This window comes from Electrona antarctica, assembly GCF_951216825.1.
Source record: "Electrona antarctica genome assembly, chromosome: 7".
NCBI classification, from domain to species: Eukaryota; Metazoa; Chordata; class Actinopteri; order Myctophiformes; family Myctophidae; genus Electrona; species Electrona antarctica.
The window spans coordinates 41,028,909-41,053,426 of NC_136812.1; the positions used below are offsets into that span (position 1 = coordinate 41,028,909).

At 41.3% G+C, this 24,518-nt stretch overlaps 3 protein-coding genes across 5 annotated transcripts; 1 reads left to right on the forward strand and 2 right to left on the reverse strand.

Annotated features, from left to right (window-relative positions):
- Window positions 1-292: 292 nt before the first annotated feature.
- Window positions 293-3,472, forward strand: LOC306926255 (arrestin domain-containing protein 2-like; the record flags this gene model as incomplete). Its single annotated transcript, XM_079505522.1, has 6 exons — window positions 293-530; window positions 888-1,102; window positions 1,238-1,337; window positions 1,521-1,777; window positions 2,034-2,198; window positions 3,461-3,472. The coding sequence occupies 6 exons, from the start codon at window positions 293-295 to the stop codon at window positions 3,470-3,472; spliced, it is 987 nt and encodes a 328-aa protein (XP_079361648.1).
- Window positions 3,369-23,701, reverse strand: LOC306925937 (amyloid-beta A4 precursor protein-binding family A member 3). Of its 2 annotated transcripts, none has more exons than XM_079505089.1 (15): window positions 23,428-23,701; window positions 19,703-20,180; window positions 18,804-18,984; window positions 17,735-18,022; window positions 17,401-17,481; window positions 16,858-17,078; window positions 15,989-16,019; window positions 15,736-15,881; window positions 15,171-15,257; window positions 8,068-8,262; window positions 7,509-7,688; window positions 6,841-7,053; window positions 5,989-6,108; window positions 5,515-5,655; window positions 3,369-5,071 (listed from the first exon to the last, which is right to left on the reverse strand). In XM_079505089.1, the coding sequence occupies exons 2-15, from the start codon at window positions 20,084-20,086 to the stop codon at window positions 5,000-5,002; spliced, it is 2,340 nt and encodes a 779-aa protein (XP_079361215.1). In that variant the 5' UTR covers window positions 20,087-20,180; window positions 23,428-23,701; the 3' UTR covers window positions 3,369-4,999. The 2 variants fall into 2 exon arrangements, with proteins under 2 accessions (XP_079361215.1, XP_079361216.1); XM_079505090.1 differs by having other exon boundaries at window positions 19,703-20,195.
- oard1 (O-acyl-ADP-ribose deacylase 1) lies at window positions 9,231-14,194 on the reverse strand. 2 transcript variants are annotated; one of them, XM_079505676.1, is made up of 5 exons: window positions 14,035-14,194; window positions 11,302-11,467; window positions 10,461-10,519; window positions 10,013-10,125; window positions 9,231-9,877 (listed from the first exon to the last, which is right to left on the reverse strand). In XM_079505676.1, the coding sequence occupies exons 1-5, from the start codon at window positions 14,074-14,076 to the stop codon at window positions 9,739-9,741; spliced, it is 519 nt and encodes a 172-aa protein (XP_079361802.1). In that variant the 5' UTR covers window positions 14,077-14,194; the 3' UTR covers window positions 9,231-9,738. The 2 variants fall into 2 exon arrangements, with proteins under 2 accessions (XP_079361802.1, XP_079361803.1); XM_079505677.1 differs by lacking the exon at window positions 14,035-14,194 and adding an exon at window positions 12,793-12,902.
- Window positions 23,702-24,518: the final 817 nt, after the last annotated feature.

The following is a 24,518-nucleotide window of genomic DNA, read 5'->3' on the forward strand; positions in this document are numbered from 1 at the left end:
AATTGTTATTCTAATTCTAAGTTTCTCTGAGACACCCATGATGCTCAAGTGGTTTCACTTCTTTCCCCTAAGCCTAAAGGAACATCAATCACAGCCTGTCACTGACACGAGGCTCCGCCCCTTCTGCTATAAAGACGCTCATCTCAGATGCAGATATTATCCACACATCCTTTGCTCAACTCAACAACAGAAGCAAGCAGAACTTACCTCTGGGTTAGGGAAAGGAAGGAAGGATTAATAAATCACATTGTGTTGTGGACGCTCACGCACACATTTAGAGATCTCACTCAAGATGCTTTTCGACAAGGTGAAAAAGTTCTCCATCGTCTTCAGCTCTCCCCCGGAGTTCGGCAGTGGAGATGTGGTGTCCGGCAAGGTGGTTCTGGAGCTGAGCGGACACAGCAGAGTGCAGGCCATCAAACTGCACGCCGAGGGCATCGCGAAAACCCGCTTCCTCATCGCTGCTGACGCCTGTTACTACAGGGAGGACGTGGAGTATCTGGACCTGAAAGAAGAGCTTCTGCATGCAGGTCACTATCAATGTTCTCATATCATGAGATTCATATCCATTGTGGCGCTTATTGGAAATAATATAATTAGGACGAAAATATCTTTAAAATGGGAATTCAGTGATTTTAATTATTTCCTTCGGGCATGAATCAGATGATTAAAACAGACATAAAACACATTTTGTGTTTTAACATTTAAATTGCAGCAATTAGTGCAGGTCTCAAAACAGAAATAGACTGAAACACTTTGTTGTTTATCCTGCATTAATGTAGGCCTATATGGTTAGGGAAGGGTAGTAATTTGTTATTACTATAATAATGAAAATTACTATTATGAGAGCATACTAACATGTATTTATTTGTTTATTTCCCCATCAGATAACGGAGAGCTGACAACACTCTCTGCAGGCATACATGAGTTCCCCTTCAGTTTCCATCTCCCAGAACGCCTGGGGACGTCCTTTGAGGGGAAACACGGCAGCATTCGTTACTGGGTGAAAGTGAAGCTCCACCGGCCCTGGGCCACTGTCAAGAAGACCAGGAAAGAGTTTACTGTCATCCAACCCATCGACATCAACACACCCGCCCTACTGGTAAGAAGATGCATGCAGTTCAACTGTATCCCTTTCATAGATCAATGCATGGCTGTGACAAAACATTTCCTTGTTTCTATGGCGTTTACCGGTATAGTCATTCATGTAAACATGTTTTTGTTTTTCCGATTTCAGGCGCCACATGGTTGCACCAAAGACAAGAAGGCACGTGTGTGGGTCCAAAACTTGACAGTGTCCATACGGGCTAAGATCGACCGCACAGGTTACACACCAGGTAAGAGAGCTCTTTTCTAATCAACATGCCATTTCGGTTACTGCCATGCAGTCAATAAAAGTGTTTTCTTTGTTGACTGAGATCAGAACAGGATATCTTAACTGAACCTCTTGAATGAAATGAACTGAATGAAAGTACTACCATCCTAAATCTCTATCCCCCCCACCCCCATTGTGCTTGCAGGCGAGGTCATTCCTGTGTTCGCAGAGTTCGACAACTCCACCCCTCGGCCAGTGGTGCCCACGGTCTACATCACCCAGGTGCAGACCTATATCAACGAGGGAAACTTGAAAAAGAAGCAAGTCGTGGTGACGACGCTGCAAGGTGACATGGTTGGAGCACACCGCAGGCAGATGTGGCACGGCTGCGCCATCAAGATCCCCTCTGTTGTACCCTCCATTCTGCATTGTCGCACCATCAAAGTGGAGTACATGCTCAGGGTAAGCATTTTTCTCTCTGTTCTTAGTGGGTTTATAACGAGGGAAAAAAATAGGCCACTTGATGGAAGATGTACCGAAATCAGAGTGCATGTCATTTTTTTAGTATCAGTTTGTGGTCCCAGTGGGAACGGAACCCTGTGCTCTGCTCTCCAGTGCTCTGCTGATTGTGATACTCAGGAAATAGATGTTTTATATAATACATGTGCTCATATACAGCCAAGAGTTTATACTAAAACCGTCCTCTCCCTTTCCTCAGGTTTGTGTGGATGTTCCTGGGACGTCCAAGCTGTGTGTGGAGCTGCCGCTGGTGATGGGAACCAACCGTCTCCACCCGTCTAGCAACTGCACCTCCACCAGTGTCATGAATAACCAGTACAGCGGCAACCAGAAGTGGCTCGACCATGCCATCCCAGAGCAGCCTGTCTGTCACAAGTGGCAAATCCGTGACAGTGTTACTTGTAAAAATACTACAACATTTATTGTGAACAAATTATTATGAATAGAAATTTGGGTGGCACTGGCATCACATCTTTATATTTGAATATGTTTTAGTATTTGATATGTCCTTTTTTTCCCTCTACTGATTATCCATTTTGTAAATGTAATACGTGGGAGCTTGTACAGAAAATAATTGACCCACTCTTTTATACTGGTATGCTTGCAATATGACAATAAACTTTAAGTTGAAGTTAGAAATGAGTTTTTCAGGGTCAAGTAATTTCAGCGCAGTGCAGATCACCTGTACATATACAAAATATCAATGTATGAAATTTCAGCATGGGGAGCTACAGTAACACAAAAGCCTTTGCCAAGGCAAGGGACATCTTTCAATATCAATTACAAGTTATGTGCTACAGAGAATTTATCTTTTGCAAATAAGTTGCCAAATGATTCATAAAAAAATGTGCATGTACATTTTTAACATACATTCATATATAGCCATAATTATAACCATATAAGATCAAACAAGAGCTATAGCAATGTTGTCAATTGTATGCTCTCTGAGCATACAATATATAATTAGCTATATGAACTACATTCATATAGCTTTTTTTCTCCAAAGCGCTGTACAATGTATTTCACATTCAGCCATTCACACACTGTCGGCATAGGAAACCAAGACAGGGATTATTAGCAAGGCACCAACCTCCTCATCGGGAGCGGTTAGGGGTTCAGTGTCTTGATCAAGGACACTTCGACACATAGCCAGGAGGAGCCAGGGAATCGAACATGGAACCTTAATTGGGATTCCAAGATGACGAGTCATCCGAGTCACTGCCGCACCGTGCTTGGCAACAGTTTGTGTTGTGTGACATCACACTGACCAAGTGCTCTTGTAAGTGTATACAAGACTTATCCATACATCTATATCGATATCTTTCTATGACGGGCCGGTCATTCACACCAAGCACAATAACTATAATGCTAGTAAAACTACATCGTTCAACCACTGTTTGTTACAGTTGTTGTGCGAATTTTTGCCATCCACTTGAGTTAGTATGATTTTTTTAAACTAGATTGTTCTTAGTGTGCACAGCTCTTTACAAAGACACAGGAACAAGTCATAACAATACTGCAATGAACATCAATAAGCCATCATATACATAATTTTAATGGACATCCAAAACAATTCTTAAAAATATACCTTTCTATCAAATAAGGCATTCACCTTCTTTCTTTCAGGCACAGAGCTAAAAAGCAGTAGAAAATATAATGGGCATGATACGCAAAAGCATTGTAATAAAATGCTATTTCATAACAGCAGTGGTTCTCAAACTTTCCCATAACTCTGAGAGCGAACAACGGGTCCAGTTGGTTCCACTTGTACACTCTCCGATGAGTCCGATTCACTGACTTGTAAAGGCTCACGCATACTCCAGTTTGTAGGTGACAACCTACTACTACACACTGCAGTGTTTGGGAAAACTACAACATGACGTCACTGAGCCGCGGTGATACAGTAAGCGACTCACCGCTCACCCAAACACCTCCCTGTTTTTACTAACCACCGCTGTGGTTAGGTTATCACCTAACAACTGGAATATTCGTCAGGATTAAGGGTCCCCCCAAAGCCCTCAAGAATTTGAGTCCCTGGACCCACTCTGTCAGCTATGAGTAACACTCGCAGCTCAATGCCAGTATGTGGAAGACCATAATCATATCACAAGGAGTCCTTGTGATAAGACAGTCCTTGTCAAGGACAGTCTATCATTAACAATTTGCATGATTCTGCTCAGGAAGCCCATAAGGGGCTGTTTCCACACTGCATTTATTGATGCACGCAATGTGCATCAACCGCTGCTCCAGTCATCTGCGTTATGAACACAAAAAAGCTTAGCCGAAACATTGATAAACATTAACTATTCATGGTTGTGCTAACGGTCGTAAAAGACTGCGTTGTGTCAGACACTTTTAAGAGGATCAAATGAATGGCACTCCTCTCCAAAGGTGAAACCATTTCTGCTTGAAGTACCCAGGGCCCTCCGGCAAAATATGCTGGCAGCAGAGAGCGTGGGAAGTGCAATGCTTGGACACTAGGTAGAGGAGTGCTTCAACACTATAGAAATGCATGTTGGAAAGAAGCTGGCAGCTCAAAATATGCTTTCTTTGGACATCATGGACTGATGATTCTTATGACTCTGCTCAGGCACACTGGTGTCATACAAGGTGGAAGACATGAGAAGACTCAAAACTGAATCTTTCCCAGAAATGTAAAAATGTAGCACAAAAAATACTTTTTGTCTCTCTGTATGTCAGCTATTTCATCTGTCTTGTTAAATATCAGATAAATACAAATTGAGAACCATCTTTAGACCCGTCATTTCAAACCACATCAAGTCAAACCGTATATAATTATATTAGTTTACTGCGGTCCCCAGGGCTCTATATAAGATCGTCTAATATTTCCCTCTATACCAAATCTCTTCGCCGAAAACAGCTTGCAGATCAGCTATTTTTGGCAACACTCCAACTGTACAAATTCAAAAATATATCGCTTGACAAACTCATCATCACTTCTTTACACTTGTAAACCTGTGATGTGGCAATAAAGATGATTCTGATTCTAGTATGACAAGTAACAGCAGCCTATGGAACGATACAATAAATTGCATAATGTGCTTGAGGTTGGTGTGAAGGCGTCAACAGTACAATACAGTATTTTGCTTCTAAACATTCTGTCCTGCATCAAAATGGCAAGGAGGCCCCTCCTTAATTGGCCTCTCAGAGGAACACTGCCTGTTCCTGACCAGTTAGCAGGCGATACGTCGAGGCCGGCATGGTCTTCAAGTGGATCTGTCCAATGAGAGGGTCAAAATCAATATGCTGTAACATTAGGGGGTGCCACAGTAAATCCAGGAATAATTCGTTTTTTCTTTTACATAAAACAACAATAGAATAACAAAATAGCAGATCTACAAGCTCCCAATGCATCGCCAATAATACGCTTTTGGGGGATTTCTTATTTATTCATTATTTTTTAGCCGATCTACGCGTGATGCAAAGTAAGCTTGTACATCTGGTATTTTCTCTATTTCTGCACAACAAAGTGTAAATTAGGATTTAAGTGGTCAATCAGACTAATCCATTTTAGTAAATTATATTTAAAAAGAAAATCTGAATGTATTTTTGCTGATTCATTGACATATTCCCAAAAAAAAATATTATTCATTTAATAAAATAAAACAATGGATAGCCCTAGTCTAAACTTATGGTTGCTAGCTAGAATCCCATCTCACCTCCCCAATGGCATTGGTCAGAATATGAATGATCTTCTCGTGAGGCGTAGCTACTACACTCTGCCCGTTGATTTCGATGATGCGGTGTCCCACACGGATGCCCCCTCTCTCCGCTATCCCTCCCCGCATCAGGCTACAGATCTGATTGGTAGGAAAGGAGAGGAATTTGTTAAAGTCAGACATTCATTTTAGTAGTCTTTTTTAGGTCTGTTTAACAGGGGAATATAGGTCTTAATTGTAACCAAGTAACGTCATTATTTTGGAAAAGGTAACTAAGTTTCTCTAATTGCAAACTTATGTGTTAGATTACTCCGGTAGACTGTTACCCCAAAAAAGTATCTGTATTGCCGTTACCTCCAACACTGGTTATAGATTATATAATGTAGCTTAAACTCTCACTGATTATTAACATGTACAAATGATCAAACATGAAAAACAAAAATCAAGTCGACAACAATCTGAACAGTGACGTACAATGCCGTCTTCCACACTGAAACCCAGCTGGTATTTGGGGTCTGGTCTCTTGATAATTGCCATGGTAACAGGAGGACAGTGGACAATGCTGAGCTTCACAATGGTTTCGCCTTTCAAGTCCTGTTATTGAAACAAGAAGATTTTAGATTATAACTGACAATCCAGAAACTTAAATGACTGTGTCACAAGGCACTAATTAATAATACTAGAAAATTATTATTATATTATGCAAACTTACTTTCAATAAGTTCAGGGGAAAATGCTCATGTAAAATGACTGAACTAAAGAGATGCATCTAAAATAAGCTGGATAAAATAATAATGCTATAGAAGTCTTATACAGGTAGCTTGCCAAAAGAAATCACTGCCCAATGTTTTTCTGCAAATATACTTTTACTGCTTTATGTCTTCATTAATTTAATACACAGCTTTTTTGTTATCGTTTTAGCATTATTCTATAACTGTACCTTTTGCAAACAGTTAATAAAATATTCAATCAATCAAATAGACTACTTATGCTCAGCTGTAAAATAATGGTTCACCTTTATCCAAAGCGCTTCACACGTTGCATGGATTCACTAATTGACACAGCGATGGTAGAGGAAACCATGCAATGATGCCAAGCATCCAACGGAACCCCTAATTGTTCTGATGAGCAGGTTGGTCCTGCTCATCAGAACAATTAGGGGTTCAGTTTGGCCGCAAGCCGGATCTCAGCCAGTTCCGTGAAAGCACCAAGGTTACAAGAATCTAGACCGGAACCAGTTCTACAACCATTTGTTTCCATTCTTACACTTTCAGAGTTATGGGGGTCCTTGTTGAAATGAAAAGGTTTAAGAAGCCCCTCCCTCACCCTGATGATGCTGTGGCAGGTAGTGATGGGGAGGCCCACCAGGCTGGTGCCGTTGACAGACATGATGCGATCTCCGATGCTGAGGTCTCCACAGCGCTCGGCGGGGCCTCCGTGGAGCATGTTGGCCACCACCACCGTGGGCAGGATGGAACCCCACCCTGACTCCACCACCGCTACGCCCACGATCTGCCCCGCTGGCTTGGTGATGATCACCTGGAGGCACGCAAAGTTTGTACTTGCTTTAAAAAATAGTATTCAAAAGTACATGCTTTTATAAATGTAATTAGGCAGTAATTCGGATTCTAAAGCAGAAATGACAGAGTACATTTTCTTTTTAATATCAGTGCATTGCTGTATTAAAAGTTTGCCATTCTTCTAGGAAGTAAGTTTAAAAAAAAAAAGATCAGTAACAATGACAATATCAAATGTACAAGCTTACAATGCATCGCAAAGCTTCAAATTTTATTTATTGAATTTCACTGCACAAATTAAAAACATATTAACCAAAAACTGAACAACCATCACTTAGAGTGTAGTGCACAACAGTACAACAGCAGACTTATTGAAGTCTATAACAATGTCGGCAGCTGCAACGATATATCTACTGTACAACAACATTTGTATCCTCCGAGTTAAAACCAACAGGTTCTGCTGTGTCTACAGCTTACATCTCTGATGTTCTGCGAGTCAGAGAAGTGGACCAGATCTCCGTTGTAGAGCTCCTGGCTTCCCAGGAAGTCACTGTACTCTCCAGGCCTCAGCTGACTGGGCTTGATGCCGTTGGTCTGGAGGAACTGCTGATAGGCAACGCCGAATGCCTGGCCTATAGCCTGGGCTATGACCTGGGCCTGAGGAGGAGAGGGTTGGTAGGTTAAGGTGCACACACCACATATTCTCTGATGCCTGTAACTCCTCGACCCTGTCTCCCCGTGTCCTGTCTCTTCTCCTCACTGTGGACTATCAACAAAGGCATACTACTTTATAAATTAAAATAGAATAGAATACTATAGACTTGAATAGTATGATACTTGAGCCTGGAGGGCACAAAGATACCTAGCAGGAGCTGGCATCTGATCTGGAAGGATAGACAGCACTATTGAAACTATTGCAACTATTGAGCTTTTTCCTAACGATTATTTTATCAACGAAAATGTCTAATGATCTGATATCAATGATATCAGATCATTAGACAATGATATCAATCTGTCTAATTGCACCCCTACTCACATCATCCGAAGAGAAGACGTGGCAGATCATGCAGAATTTCTTCTGCGGTCCAGAGGACGACGAAGAGGAGTTGGAAGCCGGCTCTGCGTCTTGTCCCTTGCGGCCAGGCTGCTTCCTGCGTGCCATGAGCACCACGATGCTGCCAATGTCGGCGATGTAGGAGATCATCTGGAGAGAATGGTCCATCATCGCCTCCTGGAAGAAGACCAGACACATATGGAGCTCATGACGGGGGAACTTTCTACACCATATTTATTTTCTTGTTTTTTACGTAATACGTTCTTGAGGTTAACAAATTGCACCCACTGTCCATTCAATACACTTAAATAGATTCACTGCTGGATGCCCGCCCGCCCCCCCGTTTCCTACCTTCATACCACATATGTTAATTGATGTATGCATTTGATATTTTTATTGATACTTTGATGGTGTTACCTAGAGACAAGTTTCCCTTGAAGGGAAAGAAAGAAGTGAACATCTTCAACAACCACAAGCTGTCAAATTTAGTTTACAATACATTCAACTCATGCACACGTACAGTGCAATGGACACCATTGCATGTTACAGATCATTTTAGCAACATTGATATAAATGTATGGATTAATTTAGTTAATTTGAATTGATTGAGTTAAATATTTTGATTGTGGTTTCGCTCATATCAAACTGCTTGGCAGATAGGATTTAGGTCGGACTGGATGGAGGTGGATGGCAGAAACATCAGCCGCATCATTGCTAGAAAGGCAAAAAAATAAAAGATCTTTCCAAAGGTTCAATGCATTCTTTAGTTTATTCCGTTCTGTATCCTCCTGTCATTTGAACCATACACAGTACCAGATCAAAATAACAGGCTGCCTTCTTGGCAGTGGTCTGAAGTCTACCGAGCATTTATGTTCCATCCATCCTCATTAACCGTTTAAAAACAAGTGATATTTAAACCATATGAACCCTAAAGCTTCATATGTGAGCATTCATTTAAAAATAGCTTATCTACAGGCTTGTAAATACATCAATGGGAGTATATAGGCTTTATGTAGTTCAGGATTATGACAAACGTAGGTATCAGCAAATGAAGAACAGCTAATTAAAGTGAAAAGTAAAATGAAGTCACTGAGAAAAGATAGGACAATGTACTGTACAACAAACATTCAATAAAGCAATGCATGCATTTGTATAACAGCATTTGTATTTATTATTACAGTATTTATTTACAAACATTTTAGCAAACACCCAATTATCACATTTCCTGTATTATTTGGTTTATTACAAGTTTCGTCAATCAGGTCCCAATGAACACAAGTGTCTGTGCTAACAACTATTACAGGTTGAGCCCGTTCAGTGGGGTGTAGAACTGTGAAGAACACCATGAACGCTCCTCCACATGTGTTCACGCCCTCCTGGTGAAACTCATCACCTTTAGGAGAAGAAGCAGCAGCTGCCAGCTGGTGACAATTCTAAAAAAAAAAGTCTTCTAAATACAGTTTTCTGAAAAACACATGTTGCTGTATCAGTGGTGCTCAAACAATAGTCAACCAATGTGCTATATATCTATATATAGCTCAAATCTAAAATGACACAGATGCTTTCCCATTTTAACAAAGCAAGCAGCATCAACAAGGGGTTACAGAAGGTGGCTTAGGAATTAAATAATAAGTAAAACAAAAGTTCAATCAATCAGCTGAGCGGTTGGTCCTTCTTCACTGTGGTCTCAGGGAGGGTGTAGACTGTGATATTGATATCGGTGTGTTCGAAAACATCTTTCAATATCTCACACACTCTATCCCATTTCAGGCGATCAAGGCCACAACCAATTCTGTCAGATCAGAGAGAGAGAGACAAAAACATTAATACAAATATAGTAGCTGGAACTAAAATCTCTATTGTAAATGTGAAGGTTCTTTCATGGACCTGGTTTGTCAATGCTCTGTTGACATAACATTGTACAAACCTTGGCATTGATATTTTGGTCACATCGTTCTTTATACAGTGAGACTTCATGCCCTCCAGGCTCTGTCTGAGGCTGTCATACGTGGGTTTGTTGCAGTACTTTTTCTTTGTGATCTGCAAAACAGTTGGAATACAATAAAAGTAATGCAATACAACAGTTCATTCATACAGTACATGGATAAATAGAAATGTATTGCCATGGATCCCCATTTCAAAAGACCTGATGCCAGGGACCCTCATAAGAGAAGATCTTAGTTGTTAGATTACATTAAATACAGAATTCTACCATAGATGGGGAGAGAGAAATCTATGATCTGAATAGTGAGTCTTATTCAGTACATTCTCCATTTGGATTAGCTTCTAGCTGGTTAAAATCATAGTGGAATTAACCACGCTCAGTCCCCCCCCCCCCCCAATGTAATAACACCATTTGAGAATTCAATCTTTACCAGATAGTAGACAAAGCGTCCTTCTCTTCTCAGTACAGCACATTGTCCTGAGATCTTCTCTGTATGGGTGAAAAGACAATACGTACAGTAAACACAAAGAATGTTATCAGCTGTTCTACCACCTTGTTTCGAAAAGGGTGGCACTAGATTAACCACTTAAACCCTGTATACTTCATTGACCCAGGGACTGAGGACTTCCCCAGGGGTAAGTCTTCAGGGAATTCAGTTAAAAGTAATACATTAATTTTGTTTTTAATCAACAACTGCAAGTCACCCACGTAGATGATTTATTTTCACAAATGTCTTAAATAGCGTCATATGAGACTCATTATGGGAGAGTTGGGGAGAAAAGCAGAGTGAGGGTTACTCAATCCACAGACACTTGCAGGTGGTGTATTCACCCATCAGTCTGTCTGGGATTACAATAAACCAGTTTCAATGCCACTCAACATCACACAGGTTGCCATCTAGTGGACGAATAGATGATTGCACATTAATAGTGATTATAGACCTACGTAAGCCTATAATAGTGATGGAGGGACTATGTAAGGATTTAAAATAAACTTGCGTTTTTTGTGTACGTTTGACTCCCCCACGCAAGGCACAAACTGACTCTGTCCAGGCCTTTAATGGGTTAAACCCTAGTGTCCCTAATTCTCTGGGGTAAACATTTGTGGAAAATAGCATCATCAATATCATCATGTTACACACATGGTGAACATGCAGATTGCCACTAGGCATCGTTCCCAATCCCCACGATTGGGGCAAAAATAATAATAAAACTACTGTGTGGAATAAAACAATAACTCAACAGATAATGTTTAATCAACTAGTGACTCACTCTGTTCCTTCAGCTCGTCCACTCCACCAAACTTCTTCTTGAAGAGCACTGCGATGCCTGCACCCATGCGGCAGTCCTCGCTGATGCAGTGGGCTAAGGACTCATCTTCTGGACAGCGGAACAGATCCCCACTCACGTGGGTCAGCGTCCAGCTGTCTTCTGAAGACTAGGATTCACAAGAATGACAGTCAGGGGTTGAGGTCACAGATCTGTTGCATATTAGTTCCTAGTCTAGTGCAGTGGTTCTCAAAGTGGGGTCCAGGGGACCCTCTCAGACCCCCTTTCCACCCCAATGGGAACCGGTTAAGTTCTTTTAGGTTCTTAGTCCATGAGCCAGAGCTCCAAAATTGGTGGGAAAAACTAGACCTATATTAAATTGTTTATAGGAGCAATACAAGTAAATTAATACATGATAACCCTTCCACAGTAGTAGCTTTTTCATATTTTTGATTATTTTGCATATTTTCCTACATAATGCCTCATTTGCATATTTAAAATGTAAATTTTGTAATACAATAGATCATTGTCTTGGTGTAAGTAATCAACTGGAAAAGTTTCATGGTGATAACAAATATAGGTATGGTTTTGCACACCCAATTCATAAATAACGTTCCAATTTTGGAATCTCTGGCTCATGGACTAAGGTGGAAAAGGGGCCTCTGGGGTTCCTTGAGGCGATTCCAAAAAATGTGGAGTTTGAAAGAGTGGAAATTTAGATATGCATTATTCAAATAAATATACATATCACAATATTGAATCAAGCAACTTCAAAACTTGTCTGATGTGTAAAAAGCCTGCATATGACCCCGGTCCCCAGAAGTGTTTCCCCACTCCATTCAATATAGCATTGAAGACAGCCATTTCACAGCTGCTACTGTAAGCTGGTGGTCCCATCATGCCATCGTTGTTGGTGGTTGGCCCACAAAAAAAAGGTCAATTATATAGGGCGATATGCTGCCCTCCCTGTTGGTGTTTCTTTAGTGTTATTTAGGTTAGTAGTTCTAAACATTTTCACATCAAGGACCCCCAAAATTATTTGTATTTGCCCAAAAGACCCTTATCTGAAAATACATTTCTCACAATTAAAAAACAAATGTTTTATTGTGTTGTGTTAACTTTGTAGGCTATTTTCGAATATCCAGAGCATTAAATATGGTTAATGTTGGAGTTAACCTAATTAACCTCACTTCGATTAGGTAAACAACAGTTCTCCAAATGAGAGAGAGAAAAAACTAAAAACGGGTCAAATACAGCTGCAAAATCATCTTCAATCCACTATACACTACTGTAGAGCTAGCTCCGTTTGGAACCTCTACATCTACGCTGCTGGTTCCAAACGGAGCTACTGTAGAGCTCAAGTCTGTTATAGTGTTAGCCTTAGAGGTGTTAGCTCGAAGCTAACATACATTAGCATGGCTAACAAACGAGCCAGCCCATAAACAACCATTATACTTCACATGCTTAACATACTACACGTGTGTTCATACTTACAGGCATATTTTCCCTGTGCTCTGTAGAACTAACTAATTTGCTTTATTTCACATCGTAAGCTCAACCTGATAATGTAAATAACACACTGACAGCTACAGCAGCCTCAAAGGGTCAAAGTCAAACTGCCCAATAGGTTATACATAAAACCACCACTAGGTGGAGATAATCGCAGAAAATTGTTCTAGATATGACTTCACTGAATACAACTAAACGTTTGACTGACTAACACTTTTTGACTTTTGACTGTCAAACATGAGGAAACAAAATAAACAGGGGTCATCACCATGCCGGCTTGGGATGGACATTTACAATTATTATCAGAGATAGACCTTGCACTACATACTTAACTATTGCAGTGGTTCTCAAACATCTTCATGTCAAGGACAAGGACCCTCAAATTAATATTTTGCCATGGGCCCTCATCTGAAAATATGTTGAGCCAGGGACCCCCTTGCAAGATTTGCATTGTTAAAATGTTTGAAAACAATTCCACCAGACGTCTCATTCGATCGATCGGCCATTATCAAATAGCCGATCGATGTATATAGTGTTAAAATGGTTAAACCTATTTTGATGTCATGTAAATTCATCTTGTTGGGGACCCCCCCTTGAGGACACATGGGGGGTCCCTGGATGCCACTTTGAGAACCACTTCACTAGTAGACTCTAAATGTGCCATAGTGTGTAGGTCAACATACTTTTGTGTAGTTCTGCATTAGTTCAAACTGTGCACTACCCTTTCTGAAGAAAACATGGAGACTGGCAAGTCAGCCATAACTGTACTGGACTAGGGATGTGCCGATGAGACATTTTGGCCGATATCGATATAATTAATTGCCGTTATGGCCGATAACCGATGTCAATATGATCTCATTCTGTATTCAAAAAATAATAATAATTTTGTCCATTCTGAAAAATACATGTAACAGTGTATCTGCACTGCAGGCTTAGGCAAGTCAGATTTAAAATTAATACCTTTATATTTAATATTGTGAGCTTGTAGATCTGTTCAAGCTGTTACTTTGGGCTTGTTTATCAGTAAAGACAGACCGATTAATCGGACCGATAAATTAATTGGTCTGATTGATTAATCGAACCGATGCTTATTAATCTAAAAACAACTAGAATCGGCCGATACCGATGTGTTTGCCGATTAATCTCCCATCACTATACTGGACACATTGATGACCCCCTGGATAGAAATCAGTGCCTTTCACAACACATTAGGAGTTTATAAGTTACCTGGGAAAATGCCATGGGAGTCCACTGAGGCTGCACGTCCATCCTTGAAGTAGTCTGTTTTTGTCCAAAATCTCCAAATACTTCAACACTTCTCAGAAATTACCCAAGCATCCTTGCGTGGGATTGGGGATTGCAGTCACACCTGGCCTGAGTCAAACTAATTGGACACAGAGCTAGGTGTGCAGTGCACACAAGATAAATCATCCCACAAACATGCATCGAGAGACAGAGCCAAGTTCAGAGCTATTTAAAAAACATTTCCTTGTGTGAACCTGTGAAATGTGACACTTTGGCTTCCATTTGACCTAAATGTTCGTAAATGTATAAAAAGAAAATACATAGGCCTATCTGTTATTTTGTGCATGACTTTGCATGTCCATGTTCATATAATAGCTCCTTTGGAGGCATTTAGCTTTATTTTGTAAGTAAAAATGTGGGTGAAATTATTTTGTGGGACCATTTCCATCACCATCCTGTCCACATTCAAAACATTCAACCTCGGTCAGCAAGGTTTACTCAATCCATGACTGTGCCAAGAGTAGAGAACTATACTTCCACATTTCTATAAATATACTTGCTTTTTGAGTGAAAGAAGCAGAAACACAATGAGTTGTGTCATGTGGGGCTTAAACAGTTTGAACTGTTCTAAAGAGAATTAGTGTGGGAAGTATCATCATGTCTGTTGTGGTACACTACAGCATTGGAAGTGAAGGGCAGGTGTAAGCCGTAAGCAAAGAGGTTATGTCATCCTGGGAAACAGCAGATGACCCCAATTTATAAACCATGGATTGTTGCAAAATAATACGCACGCAATATGTACACGTAAGTAACTTGAACCCAAAGACGGTTTAAGAAAGGCATGGACACCCTATGTTTAGGCCTGTCACAATTATGACATAAAACACCCGATTGCAATTATTTACGCTACCTACTATTATAAAATGTACTATTGTGACCAATACCTTAGAGCTGAATTACAGAATGTGGTTGTTTATATGTCAGATAAAATTACTTCAGACCGACTCACTTGCACTCTCTCTCACACACCTTCTACTGTCTCTCCTCATAGGTTGCCTATAGGCTCATAGGTTGCCTATAGGCTCATAGGTTGCCTATTTTCGGTACAACGTTCTTACCTGTGTGTCAGCAGTGAGGACTTTGATACGCTGTGTAGAGATGAACAAATCCACATCCGTCTCTGGTTGGGTCTCACCCTCTGGAGCCTGCAGACAAAACAGCTTAGTAAATAGTAATCATAATTTTACTATACTGTAGATTACAATTATTCCAATTGCTCCCTCTTTCACTTCTACATTGATCTTGCTCTCCTTCCATCCATCCAGGAATCCCTCTCTCTGTCTACATCTTAACAACCCATTTAGTCCCGAGGCCGATTTTAAAAACACCTGCTGAATCCTAACCTAAGTATTCAGAAAATCTGCTATGTCTTTATTCAAAATAATACATAAATCGTGTTTCTATATACATAGCAACATCTAAAATTACACAGCTGCTTTCCCAGTCTTAAAGGTTTAACAACAACGTATAGGCTTTCCCGGTCTTGGGTTAAAATGGGTTAATGGCTACGACAGAAAAGACAACCAAAGGCGAGTTAGGCTCAGCAGGGAAATACTGTAAACAAATACATAAACAAACAAAGAGCATCAGATTTGCACAGCTTCAGGTGGAGGTGGGCCACACCTTTATCCTGTCCACAGCTTCCTGAGCCTGGGCCATACGCGCGTTGGTGGACGGGTTCTTTTCAGACTTCAGCTGAGTGGAACCCAGGTACTTGGCCCCGAATACGACCCCGTCTAGCAGGTCGTCTGGGTCACAAGGACCAGGCACTGAGAGAGGAGCGACAATGTAAAAAATCACACAGTAAATGTTTCCAATGCAACATGTCAGCTGTAATATGACAGCCGAATTAAATGTGCGCCGAAGTGACTCTTACCATCTTTATAGGCTGGGCGGTCGTCGGCACTCTGCAATGAAATAAAAATCATGAATGTCATGTGGTTCATAATGAAACAATAACGGCACGTCAAAACTATGCTGTTCCAACTGTCAACAAGAAAAAGTGCTGTGACAATAAACACAGAAAAGAAAAATAAATACACTGTAATCTACTAGTATAAATGTATTCTGCCTTCAAAAAGAGGAAGTCTTTACTTAACTTTACTTAATAAGACCAACATAGATGGCTACTAAGAAGCTACTTAAATGCAGAAGTAGATTTAATGTTCAACTTGGTTGATGAACTGCACTGCACCTTCGCGTGTTCGAGTGTTGCAAGATGAGGATAGCAGACCTACAAGCTCACGTGTCGAATTGTGACGTTGTGAGCTTGTAAATCTGCTAATCTGTGCCATTCTAGGTGAGCGACACCATCACACGACAGAGCATGAATTAGGCTTTAACATTACACATACAGTACTTCTGTATGTAAAGTGACTTCCTCCCCTTTCCTTATCCCTCAGAATAGAAGACAAGGACTCACTAACGATTATTTTCATAATTGATTAATCTGTTGTCTATTTTTTTTTTATTCTTTAATTAATCTATACGATTATTTTCGACCATGCTCAGCTCACACATGTCTTCATATCCAGTAGTCAAAAACAACTTTCAAGTTCAGATAGAACAGATATGAGCATTAACATGTTGGTGATGTTGTTAAAGGCACTGCATATTAGAAATGATAACACGACACAGAACCAATTATTTGATTACAACATATATATATATATATATATATATATTCTGTTGATCGATTATTAAATTAATCGATTCACATTTACTGCTCATCGAGATCCAACCCACCTGATCGCCCTCTCGAGCGGCTTCCTCTTCCTCTGGCGGAGGCTCCTCGCCCCTCTTCATCCACACAGGTTCGGGGTACTCATCTTCCTCGGTCAGAGAACTTAACGAATTATCCCGGGACCGCGGCGGCGCCTGCTGCTGGCCGTTACCAGTATGACAAGTCCAGAACCTCTGGGCATCCTGCTGGTTGTAGGACACAGACACCACGGCGTCCACATCCCCTGTGGGTTGGGACGCTTATCGTTAGGATTTCATTGATTCAGATTCTGCTTATCGATTGTGGTTCTCATAGATTCCCTGTGTTGGTTCTTTTTTTTTCCTTATTTTTTTCATAATTGGAAGCATTAACTGAAGTGAATAGTATTTACTATTACTGCAAACTGTGTATATTACCCAAGATATCGCCAATGCTGAAACATTTTCTCCTGAAATGACTGGGTTAGGAAACCTACTGGACCCTTAAATTATTTAGGATTTTATGTGTACGGGTACCCAACCATTTGGAATTCCTACTTGGAACATAACTTTGATACGCAACCGTACCTGTGGGCACACACTGGTATGAGCCCTGGGGCTCGGATCGATGCCGCAGAGGAGGTCCGATCTCCGTGCACTCCAACAGTCCTAGGAAGAGGGATGCACTTAATCAAACTAATTAAACTAAATTATCGACAATCCATTTGAAATTTTTACTTTTTTCAAAGAAATGTTCCACGATAGTGTTGCACAACAAATATTATATAGCACGTAAATCAGAGTATCAGACTAATAGTCCACTTTTTTTTGCAACAATTGTTTTCTAATTATTCGATTAACTGAAATATTGAGTCATTGATTGAATAATTGCTGAGATGATAATCGATGGCTGCAGCCCTACCTAGGAGATCTCTCTGGTGGCTCTCGGAGAAGAGCAGGCCTGTGGTTTCGGTAGGTGGTTCTTCGTGCAAAGCGCTGATGTCTGCTGTGCGGTCCAGCTCTGTAGGGCTGTGGCATGGGTGGGGAAAGGGTTTCAGGGTTTCGGGGTAAGGGTCCTCTTCTTCTCCCATCAGCTGGAGGCGGTTCAGGAGGGCATGAATGCGGGTGTGGTCGTCGTCGCCCGGCCTCTCGTTCACGACCTCCTCCTCGACAGTTTGCCCCTCGACCCCGACAGCCGAAGCCTCTTGGTCTTCAATTTACAATTTAGGCATTTAGCAGACACTCTTATCCAGAGAGACTTACAAGCACAAGATCCGAATAAACAGAGTAAGCATGAACGCTAGTGGTCAATAAATTAGTTAATAATCACATAAATAGAGTGTAGAGAGAACAGCCTCAAAGAAACTAGGATACCAGGTGAACAATGAACCTAGCTAACATCTATCTCAACAACATCTTACCTAAATAACATTCTGTAAAATTGAAACTCGAGGTATATTATACCTATAAAATACTACTCAAAGGGGACTGGTTGTCCTTGTGACCTTGTCTAGAACTCACCCCAGTGGTGTCCGGTAAGAACTTAACCGAGATAGTTGTAAGGACAAATATCCTGGTCCAAATATGGGGTTTGTGATGTCAGACTTGGATGTGTTATTAACAATTTGTGCCCAAGATGTCCACAGACGTCCTAGGAACTATCCCACGCTAGTGCCCAGGACGTTACGTCTTGGGGAAAAGCAACAAAAAACGTTTTTTTTTCTATTAAAAAAATAATAATTGCGAAATCGGATGGGCACCCCACGTCGCTATTTTGAAAGAATGAAAGGGCACATAATGTGTTTAAGATATGCCGGATATCTCCATATATGGAGTACCAATATTCAGTGGGGTAACTCTGGCGACCTATATCGAATACCCATATGACGTGAACGTGAGTGAAAGCCTTTGTTACACTAACTAATCAGTGAACCTGTCTAAATAACACGCAGTACATTTGTGGCTGAGAAAAACATCTTCAGCCCCCTTACCCTTCTCCACGAGCTCCACTGTCTTCTCATCTTCCACTCCCAGATCTTTTTCTTCCAGCTGGACTGGCATCTTCTTTTCTTCGCCCGCCAGCTCCGGCTGCCGGTCTACGGGCGAAGCAGCAGCAGGGTCACTCACGTCCGGAGTGGAAGCCATCTCGCCCTGCCCTTCCGCCTCGTCCTCCTGCACGTACGGTTGTTGCCATCATGACATTTTATGTGACATTTAACTGTCACACAACTTGTGTGACACTTTCCCTATTTAAAATGTTTTATTAAAAATAAGGTAAGTGATAGTTATTGATTAAAGCACTATGTTGTGATAGTAATTATTGCTATAGGGTGTTTGTTTAATAACAGGGGTCTGTCTCCCCATCTCTCAGCTCTTTAATAATACATTTCCAGGTGGGTTGCCAGTTTGAGCCAATCGGAAGAGAGTACATTTATCTGCTTCCATTTAAATTCTTTCAATTCATTTCTTTGTGTCATCACTTCCAATCTTACTTGTTTGATATGTATCCTGTGTGAGTTCTCTCCTGATTGGATATAAGTGGTATCCCGACTTGAAAATGCAATTTCTGTTTAGTAACAAGCTGGAGAGACAGGGAGACCTGGTACTGAACACTCTAGCAATGAGTATTATATAACCCTAACATAAGACGTATATTTATTTTTTAAATGTAATTAATTATCATTATTAAAAATCACACTTGCGTGAAGTGAGGGGCGCTCTTATCATCATACATCACATTCCTAGCTCATACAAACAAACACACAAAGCTGTGCATAGGAGGGGGCTAGCGCCGCTCAAAAAACAGATGACTTAATACAGACGAATGTAAACAATTGTGACAATTATGCAAAATACTATCTCGAATAAGTGTGAATTGTGACGGGCCTACCGCCTGGATTGGTGGCGTCTTCTCCTCGCCCGCCAGCCCGTCTGCAGGTGAAGCAGCAGCGGAGTCACTCGCATCCGGAGAAGCCGGGGCTATGATGTCACCCAGCCCTGCCGCCTCGCCCACAGGAGGACTGAGGCTGGGGTCCTCGCTGGCCCCCAGGGAACCCGCCTCGCACACAGGAGGAGGGAGGCTGGGGTCCTCGCTGGTCCCCAGGGAACCGGCCTCGCTCGACGTATCAGACCTCCAGTCCAACGGAGGAGGTTCGATCAGATTAAAGGAGTCCAGGTCCTCCGTCGCCTCAGGGCCGGGCACCGGTTCGGCATTTTGTGGGCTGCCTCCGCCAACTGGGATTGATTCATCAGATAGGCACAATTCTGATTCCATTTTGTGCGATGGTCAGAGGCAGCGAGGCATTGCTCTGTGCTTTAAGATGTGGTCTTTTCAAATCCAGCCCCTTTTGCTGCCAGTGGGTTCTGAACTGTAAAAACACACACTAAATAAATGTCTTGCTTGCATTCTGACGTTCTATAACAGTGACAGTGTAGTGATTCTCTACATTGATTTGTATTTGGCCATGGACATATTTTTACATGGAAATATGTTGTGCCAGGGACCACCATAGAGCATAGAACATAAAATATTATGTTATCCAATTTGCTGAGGACCCCCCTTAGGGAACCACTGGGGGTTCCTGGCTGGACCCCACTTTGACAACCACTGTTATATAACAATACAGTTTTCCCTATTCTCTCTGCTGTGAAAATCCAGGATCCTTAAGGGGATCGATAAAGCCTGGTCTGTGTCATTTTCAAGCTTACATGGACAGCATAATGGCCTTCTAGTTAGAATGACTGACTATCCCATAGCGTGACCTCACAGGTTCAACCCACACAAAACTATATTGAAAAGATGTATTGTGCATCAACAGCTAGGTATGCAGCCAATGTTGGCTTGTCGTGGATATTTTTGTCAAAACTAAATTTTTGACAAAACATTTCTTTGCCCAAATTCCATTTGTCAAAAAAAAATAATCCTGTGGACATACAAAATGAGCGGACAATAATATTACTAGAAACACACAAACAGATAGCCCTGAATGACCATAAGAGGTCTGAAACTCTGAAAGTGAACACTCAAGAGTTATACAGGTCTTTGAATATGAATTATGAAACGCTTGGGTGTTGAGTACCACTAGTACTAGTGGACTCATAATGTGTCGTAGGTTATTCTGAAGAAACCTCATAACTTGAAATTCAGTAATTGGGTATTATGATCAAAATAATACGTTTATAATTGTGTGTAAAACAGAAAATCCAAACTGTGTCACGGACAAGGCCAAGTCTTCGCCATGAACACATATTTTGTCTGTGTGCAGACATATTGATGACCCCTGCCTGCGTATATACTCAAGTAATTTATTGACCTGCTAGGATGTCAACTGGAGGTTGGCCTTTTCATTTATGTATATATATATATATATATTTATTTTTTTCAATCTCTGGGAACACTATAAATCTCCCCACAAGGGTCGTAACTACCAATCATTTTGCTGGGGAACCTCTCAGTGGAACCCCCTCAAGGACACCTAATAGTTCCCCTGAGGCCCTGAACCCATGTTGAGAACCAGTATACAGGAGGCCAGGGTAGCTCTTTCTGAGATGCTGGGACCAGCCATAACAACTCCACATTCAAAGTCACTTAGATCAGGTCAACCCAACTCAGATTAGGTCCACCACCTGCTAATTCTGATGTTGGTGGAACTGTAACTAAACCTATTGGCCCTTTCCGCATACAATACTATGTTGTATAGTGAGTTGCAGTCACATCACTCTCTGCTTAAAATAGGTTGTTTGCATCAATGGAAGGGTAAAGTGGCCACTGACTGTACAGAGATGTCATACGCACTGGGCCTGTCGTTTTCCCACAGATAGGGAACATAAATTACATCCATAATACACCCTCATTGCCCTATGACCATCAAGATAGGCAGACAGTTCTTTCAGTCAAAAGCTCAAAGTACATGTGTGTAGTACAATTTACAATTTACAATTTAGGCATTTAGCAGACGCTCTTAATCCAGAGCGACTTACAATAAGCAAGAACAAAAAGCATGGGAATACATCACATATGTAAAAAAGCATTTATCGCGAAACATGCGTAAGCTAAGAACGTGACTAGAACATATCTATATAATGACACTATACATATAAACTATAACTAGAACATATCTATATAATGACACTATACATATAAACTACACATATATGCTATACTATGCTGTACATATATACTATGAAGTGCTATGACTACTATACACTATATACTATGAAGTGCTATGACTACATACAATGCACTTATTGTGCTGTCTACATGACATGCTATAAGTCTGTTTCAAATGCTATATAAGTCTAAGAAGTGCTGTCTAAGGGGGGTAGGGTAAGTGCTGTGGGCCATGATGGAGTCTGAAAAGGTGGGTTTTCAGACTACGGCGGAAGATCGGGAGTGATGCTGCAGTTCTGATTGCAACGGGAAGTGCATTCCACAGTTTTGGGGCCAGAAGGGAGAAGAGTTTGGGACGTGTGGAGCGTTGTCCCGGCGTTTTTAGTGAGGGTACTTCCAGCTTCCCTGCGTTGGCTGATCTGAGTGCGCGGGAGGGTTTGTAGGGTTCAATCATGCTGGCAAGATATGGGGGAGCCATACCTTTGGTTGCTTTAAATGCCAACATCAGAGTTTTGTATTCTGTGCGGGCAGCGACCGGGAGCCAGTGCAGGGAGCGGAGCAGGGGGGAGACATGTGAGAATTTTGGCTGGTTGAAGACCAAGCGAGCTGCGGCATTTTGGATCAGTTGGAGAGGCTTCAGTGCACATGCCGGTAGGCCAGTAAGGAGAGAGTTACAATAGTCAAGTTTTGACAGGACTGTTGTCTGGATTCTAGTACACACTAGTACACACAGTACACATCATCATGTATTAAACGAACGTGTACGCATCAAACACCCCTCAGAAGTGGTGTAGGGCTCCAGGGACCATTAGGGGTCATTGGGGGGGTTCCAGGAGTTCCCAACAAAATTATTTGAGTTATGTTATAACTGTGCAACAGTGCAAGTAATTATTTAGTTATTATGTTATGTACAACTACAGAATTTATAAGAATGGCTACTTTGGTCAGAGTTTCACTGGTATCTCCATACCTGAGTACATCTCTAGCCTATGTAAAGCGCCTTGGATAAAGGCGCTATATAAATGCAACATTTACATAACAGTAAAGGAATTCTGAAACATATCTTGACATCTTGAAATCTTGAGAAAAATGTTCTTAGATTTGGGTTCCCAGAGATAAATCTTCAAATAACGGGTCTCTGCTGTGCCCTATATAGTTCATATCAAAGTGGGGCACCTTGAAATGTTCTGTGCCTCAATAAAGCCACATATAGAATCCAGCCACAGTATCATTCTATAAAATGTGTCTCACCAATGAGCAAACAAGTAAAGCTAAATGGCCCATGGCTTAGTTGGTGTGTGCAGAATACATAATGAATCACCGTCCATAGATAAAGAAAGACATTCATTTAAGACATGTTAACCAGGGTTACAGGAGCAGAGGAGCTAAGGCATGCAGTACAAAAGTAAAAGTGTCAAATGTACAAATGTGTTGCTTATGTCCAGAACAAATGTCCAGAAACAAATGAAGGACTCCCAACCTGGTATCATGAAATTGCCTCTCACCTGGTATCTTAGATATAGGTCGCTGGTTTTCTTTCTTTGTGGGTCGAGGAATCTCTTTGAGACATCTGCTGCTGAACTATAATAAACTAAGTGCCACGACAGCCTAGTTGGCGGCTTTTGACGGCTGTTTGCAAACAATCGGCTATATTCTGTTCTTAATCTAAACACGGCCACAACAAATGACACCGGCGTTCTGTGACAACATAGTGTCAATTAAATGGTTACATTGTGCCATGTTTGGATCCGACCCACCGGATTTGCTTCTGACTGTTGTTAGAACGTGAATGAAGTGCGCATGCGTCGGCCTACACATTAAAATAAATAAATAAATCCTTTATAGTGGAAGCCAGAGTTCTGGTGGAAGCAAGTCACGCTCAATCGAATGTGGAGGAGGAACCTTGTTGCCATGTCTGCTTATTATAAGCGACTTTGTGGACGTCTTTCTGTAAAGTTGCTTTGTTGTAAAGTTTTTGGGGCTTGTTTCTAATTTCTTATTTGGGACTGTTTCCTACTGTTTAAACCAGTTAAACCACATTTTCATGTCAAGGTTTACTCTGATGAATTGAAAATGGTGGACCCCGTTGTAAACAAGTGTAATGCTTTATCAGTGTGTCGTCCACTCCACAGTAACAGTCTTTGTATTGAGTTGTGCTTTCATGTGAAATGTACCCATTCTGCAAACTGTTAATAAATACTTCAATCAATCAATTTGTCTATCCCCACTTCCCAGGCCTTCCCAGGCCTCTTTTCGCTCCTATGCCACCAAAATGTGGAACGCCCTACCAAAAGTCATTAAGACATGTGAATCCATTGACTCCTTCAAAACCGCTCTCAAAGGGCACCTACGGACGGCTGCAATTCGAAACTGGCCCCCGTAAAATCTGAATCCCCCCACCGCCCCCCCTTTTTCTTTCCCTTTTTACGTTTATGATGAATTCATGATCTGTTCTGTTCTTTGACTATATAGAAGTGTCTATTTGTACGTCTCTAAATCTTTTGATGAATTGAACATGGTGGACCCTCTTGTAAACAAGTGTAATGCTTAATTGGGTCGTCCACTCACAGTTAACAGTCTTTGTATTGAGTTTGTG

Coding starts and splice junctions, on each gene's coding strand:
- oard1 (XM_079505676.1), bottom strand. CDS start 14,076: ATGGACGTGCAGCCTCAGTGGACTCCCATGGCATTTTCCCAG. Junction 11,468..14,034: donor CTCCCATGGCATTTTCCCAG/GTAACTTATAAA, acceptor TGTGAATCCTAG/TCTTCAGAAGACAGCTGGAC. Junction 10,520..11,301: donor GGACGAGCTGAAGGAACAGA/GTGAGTCACTAG, acceptor TCACCCATACAG/AGAAGATCTCAGGACAATGT.
- LOC306925937 (XM_079505089.1), bottom strand. CDS start 20,086: ATGGAATCAGAATTGTGCCTATCTGATGAATCAATCCCAGTTGGCGGA. Junction 17,079..17,400: donor ATACCAGTGTGTGCCCACAG/GTACGGTTGCGT, acceptor CCCAACCCACAG/GGGATGTGGACGCCGTGGTG. Junction 7,689..8,067: donor ACGTCTTCTCTTCGGATGAT/GTGAGTAGGGGT, acceptor TCTCCTCCTCAG/GCCCAGGTCATAGCCCAGGC.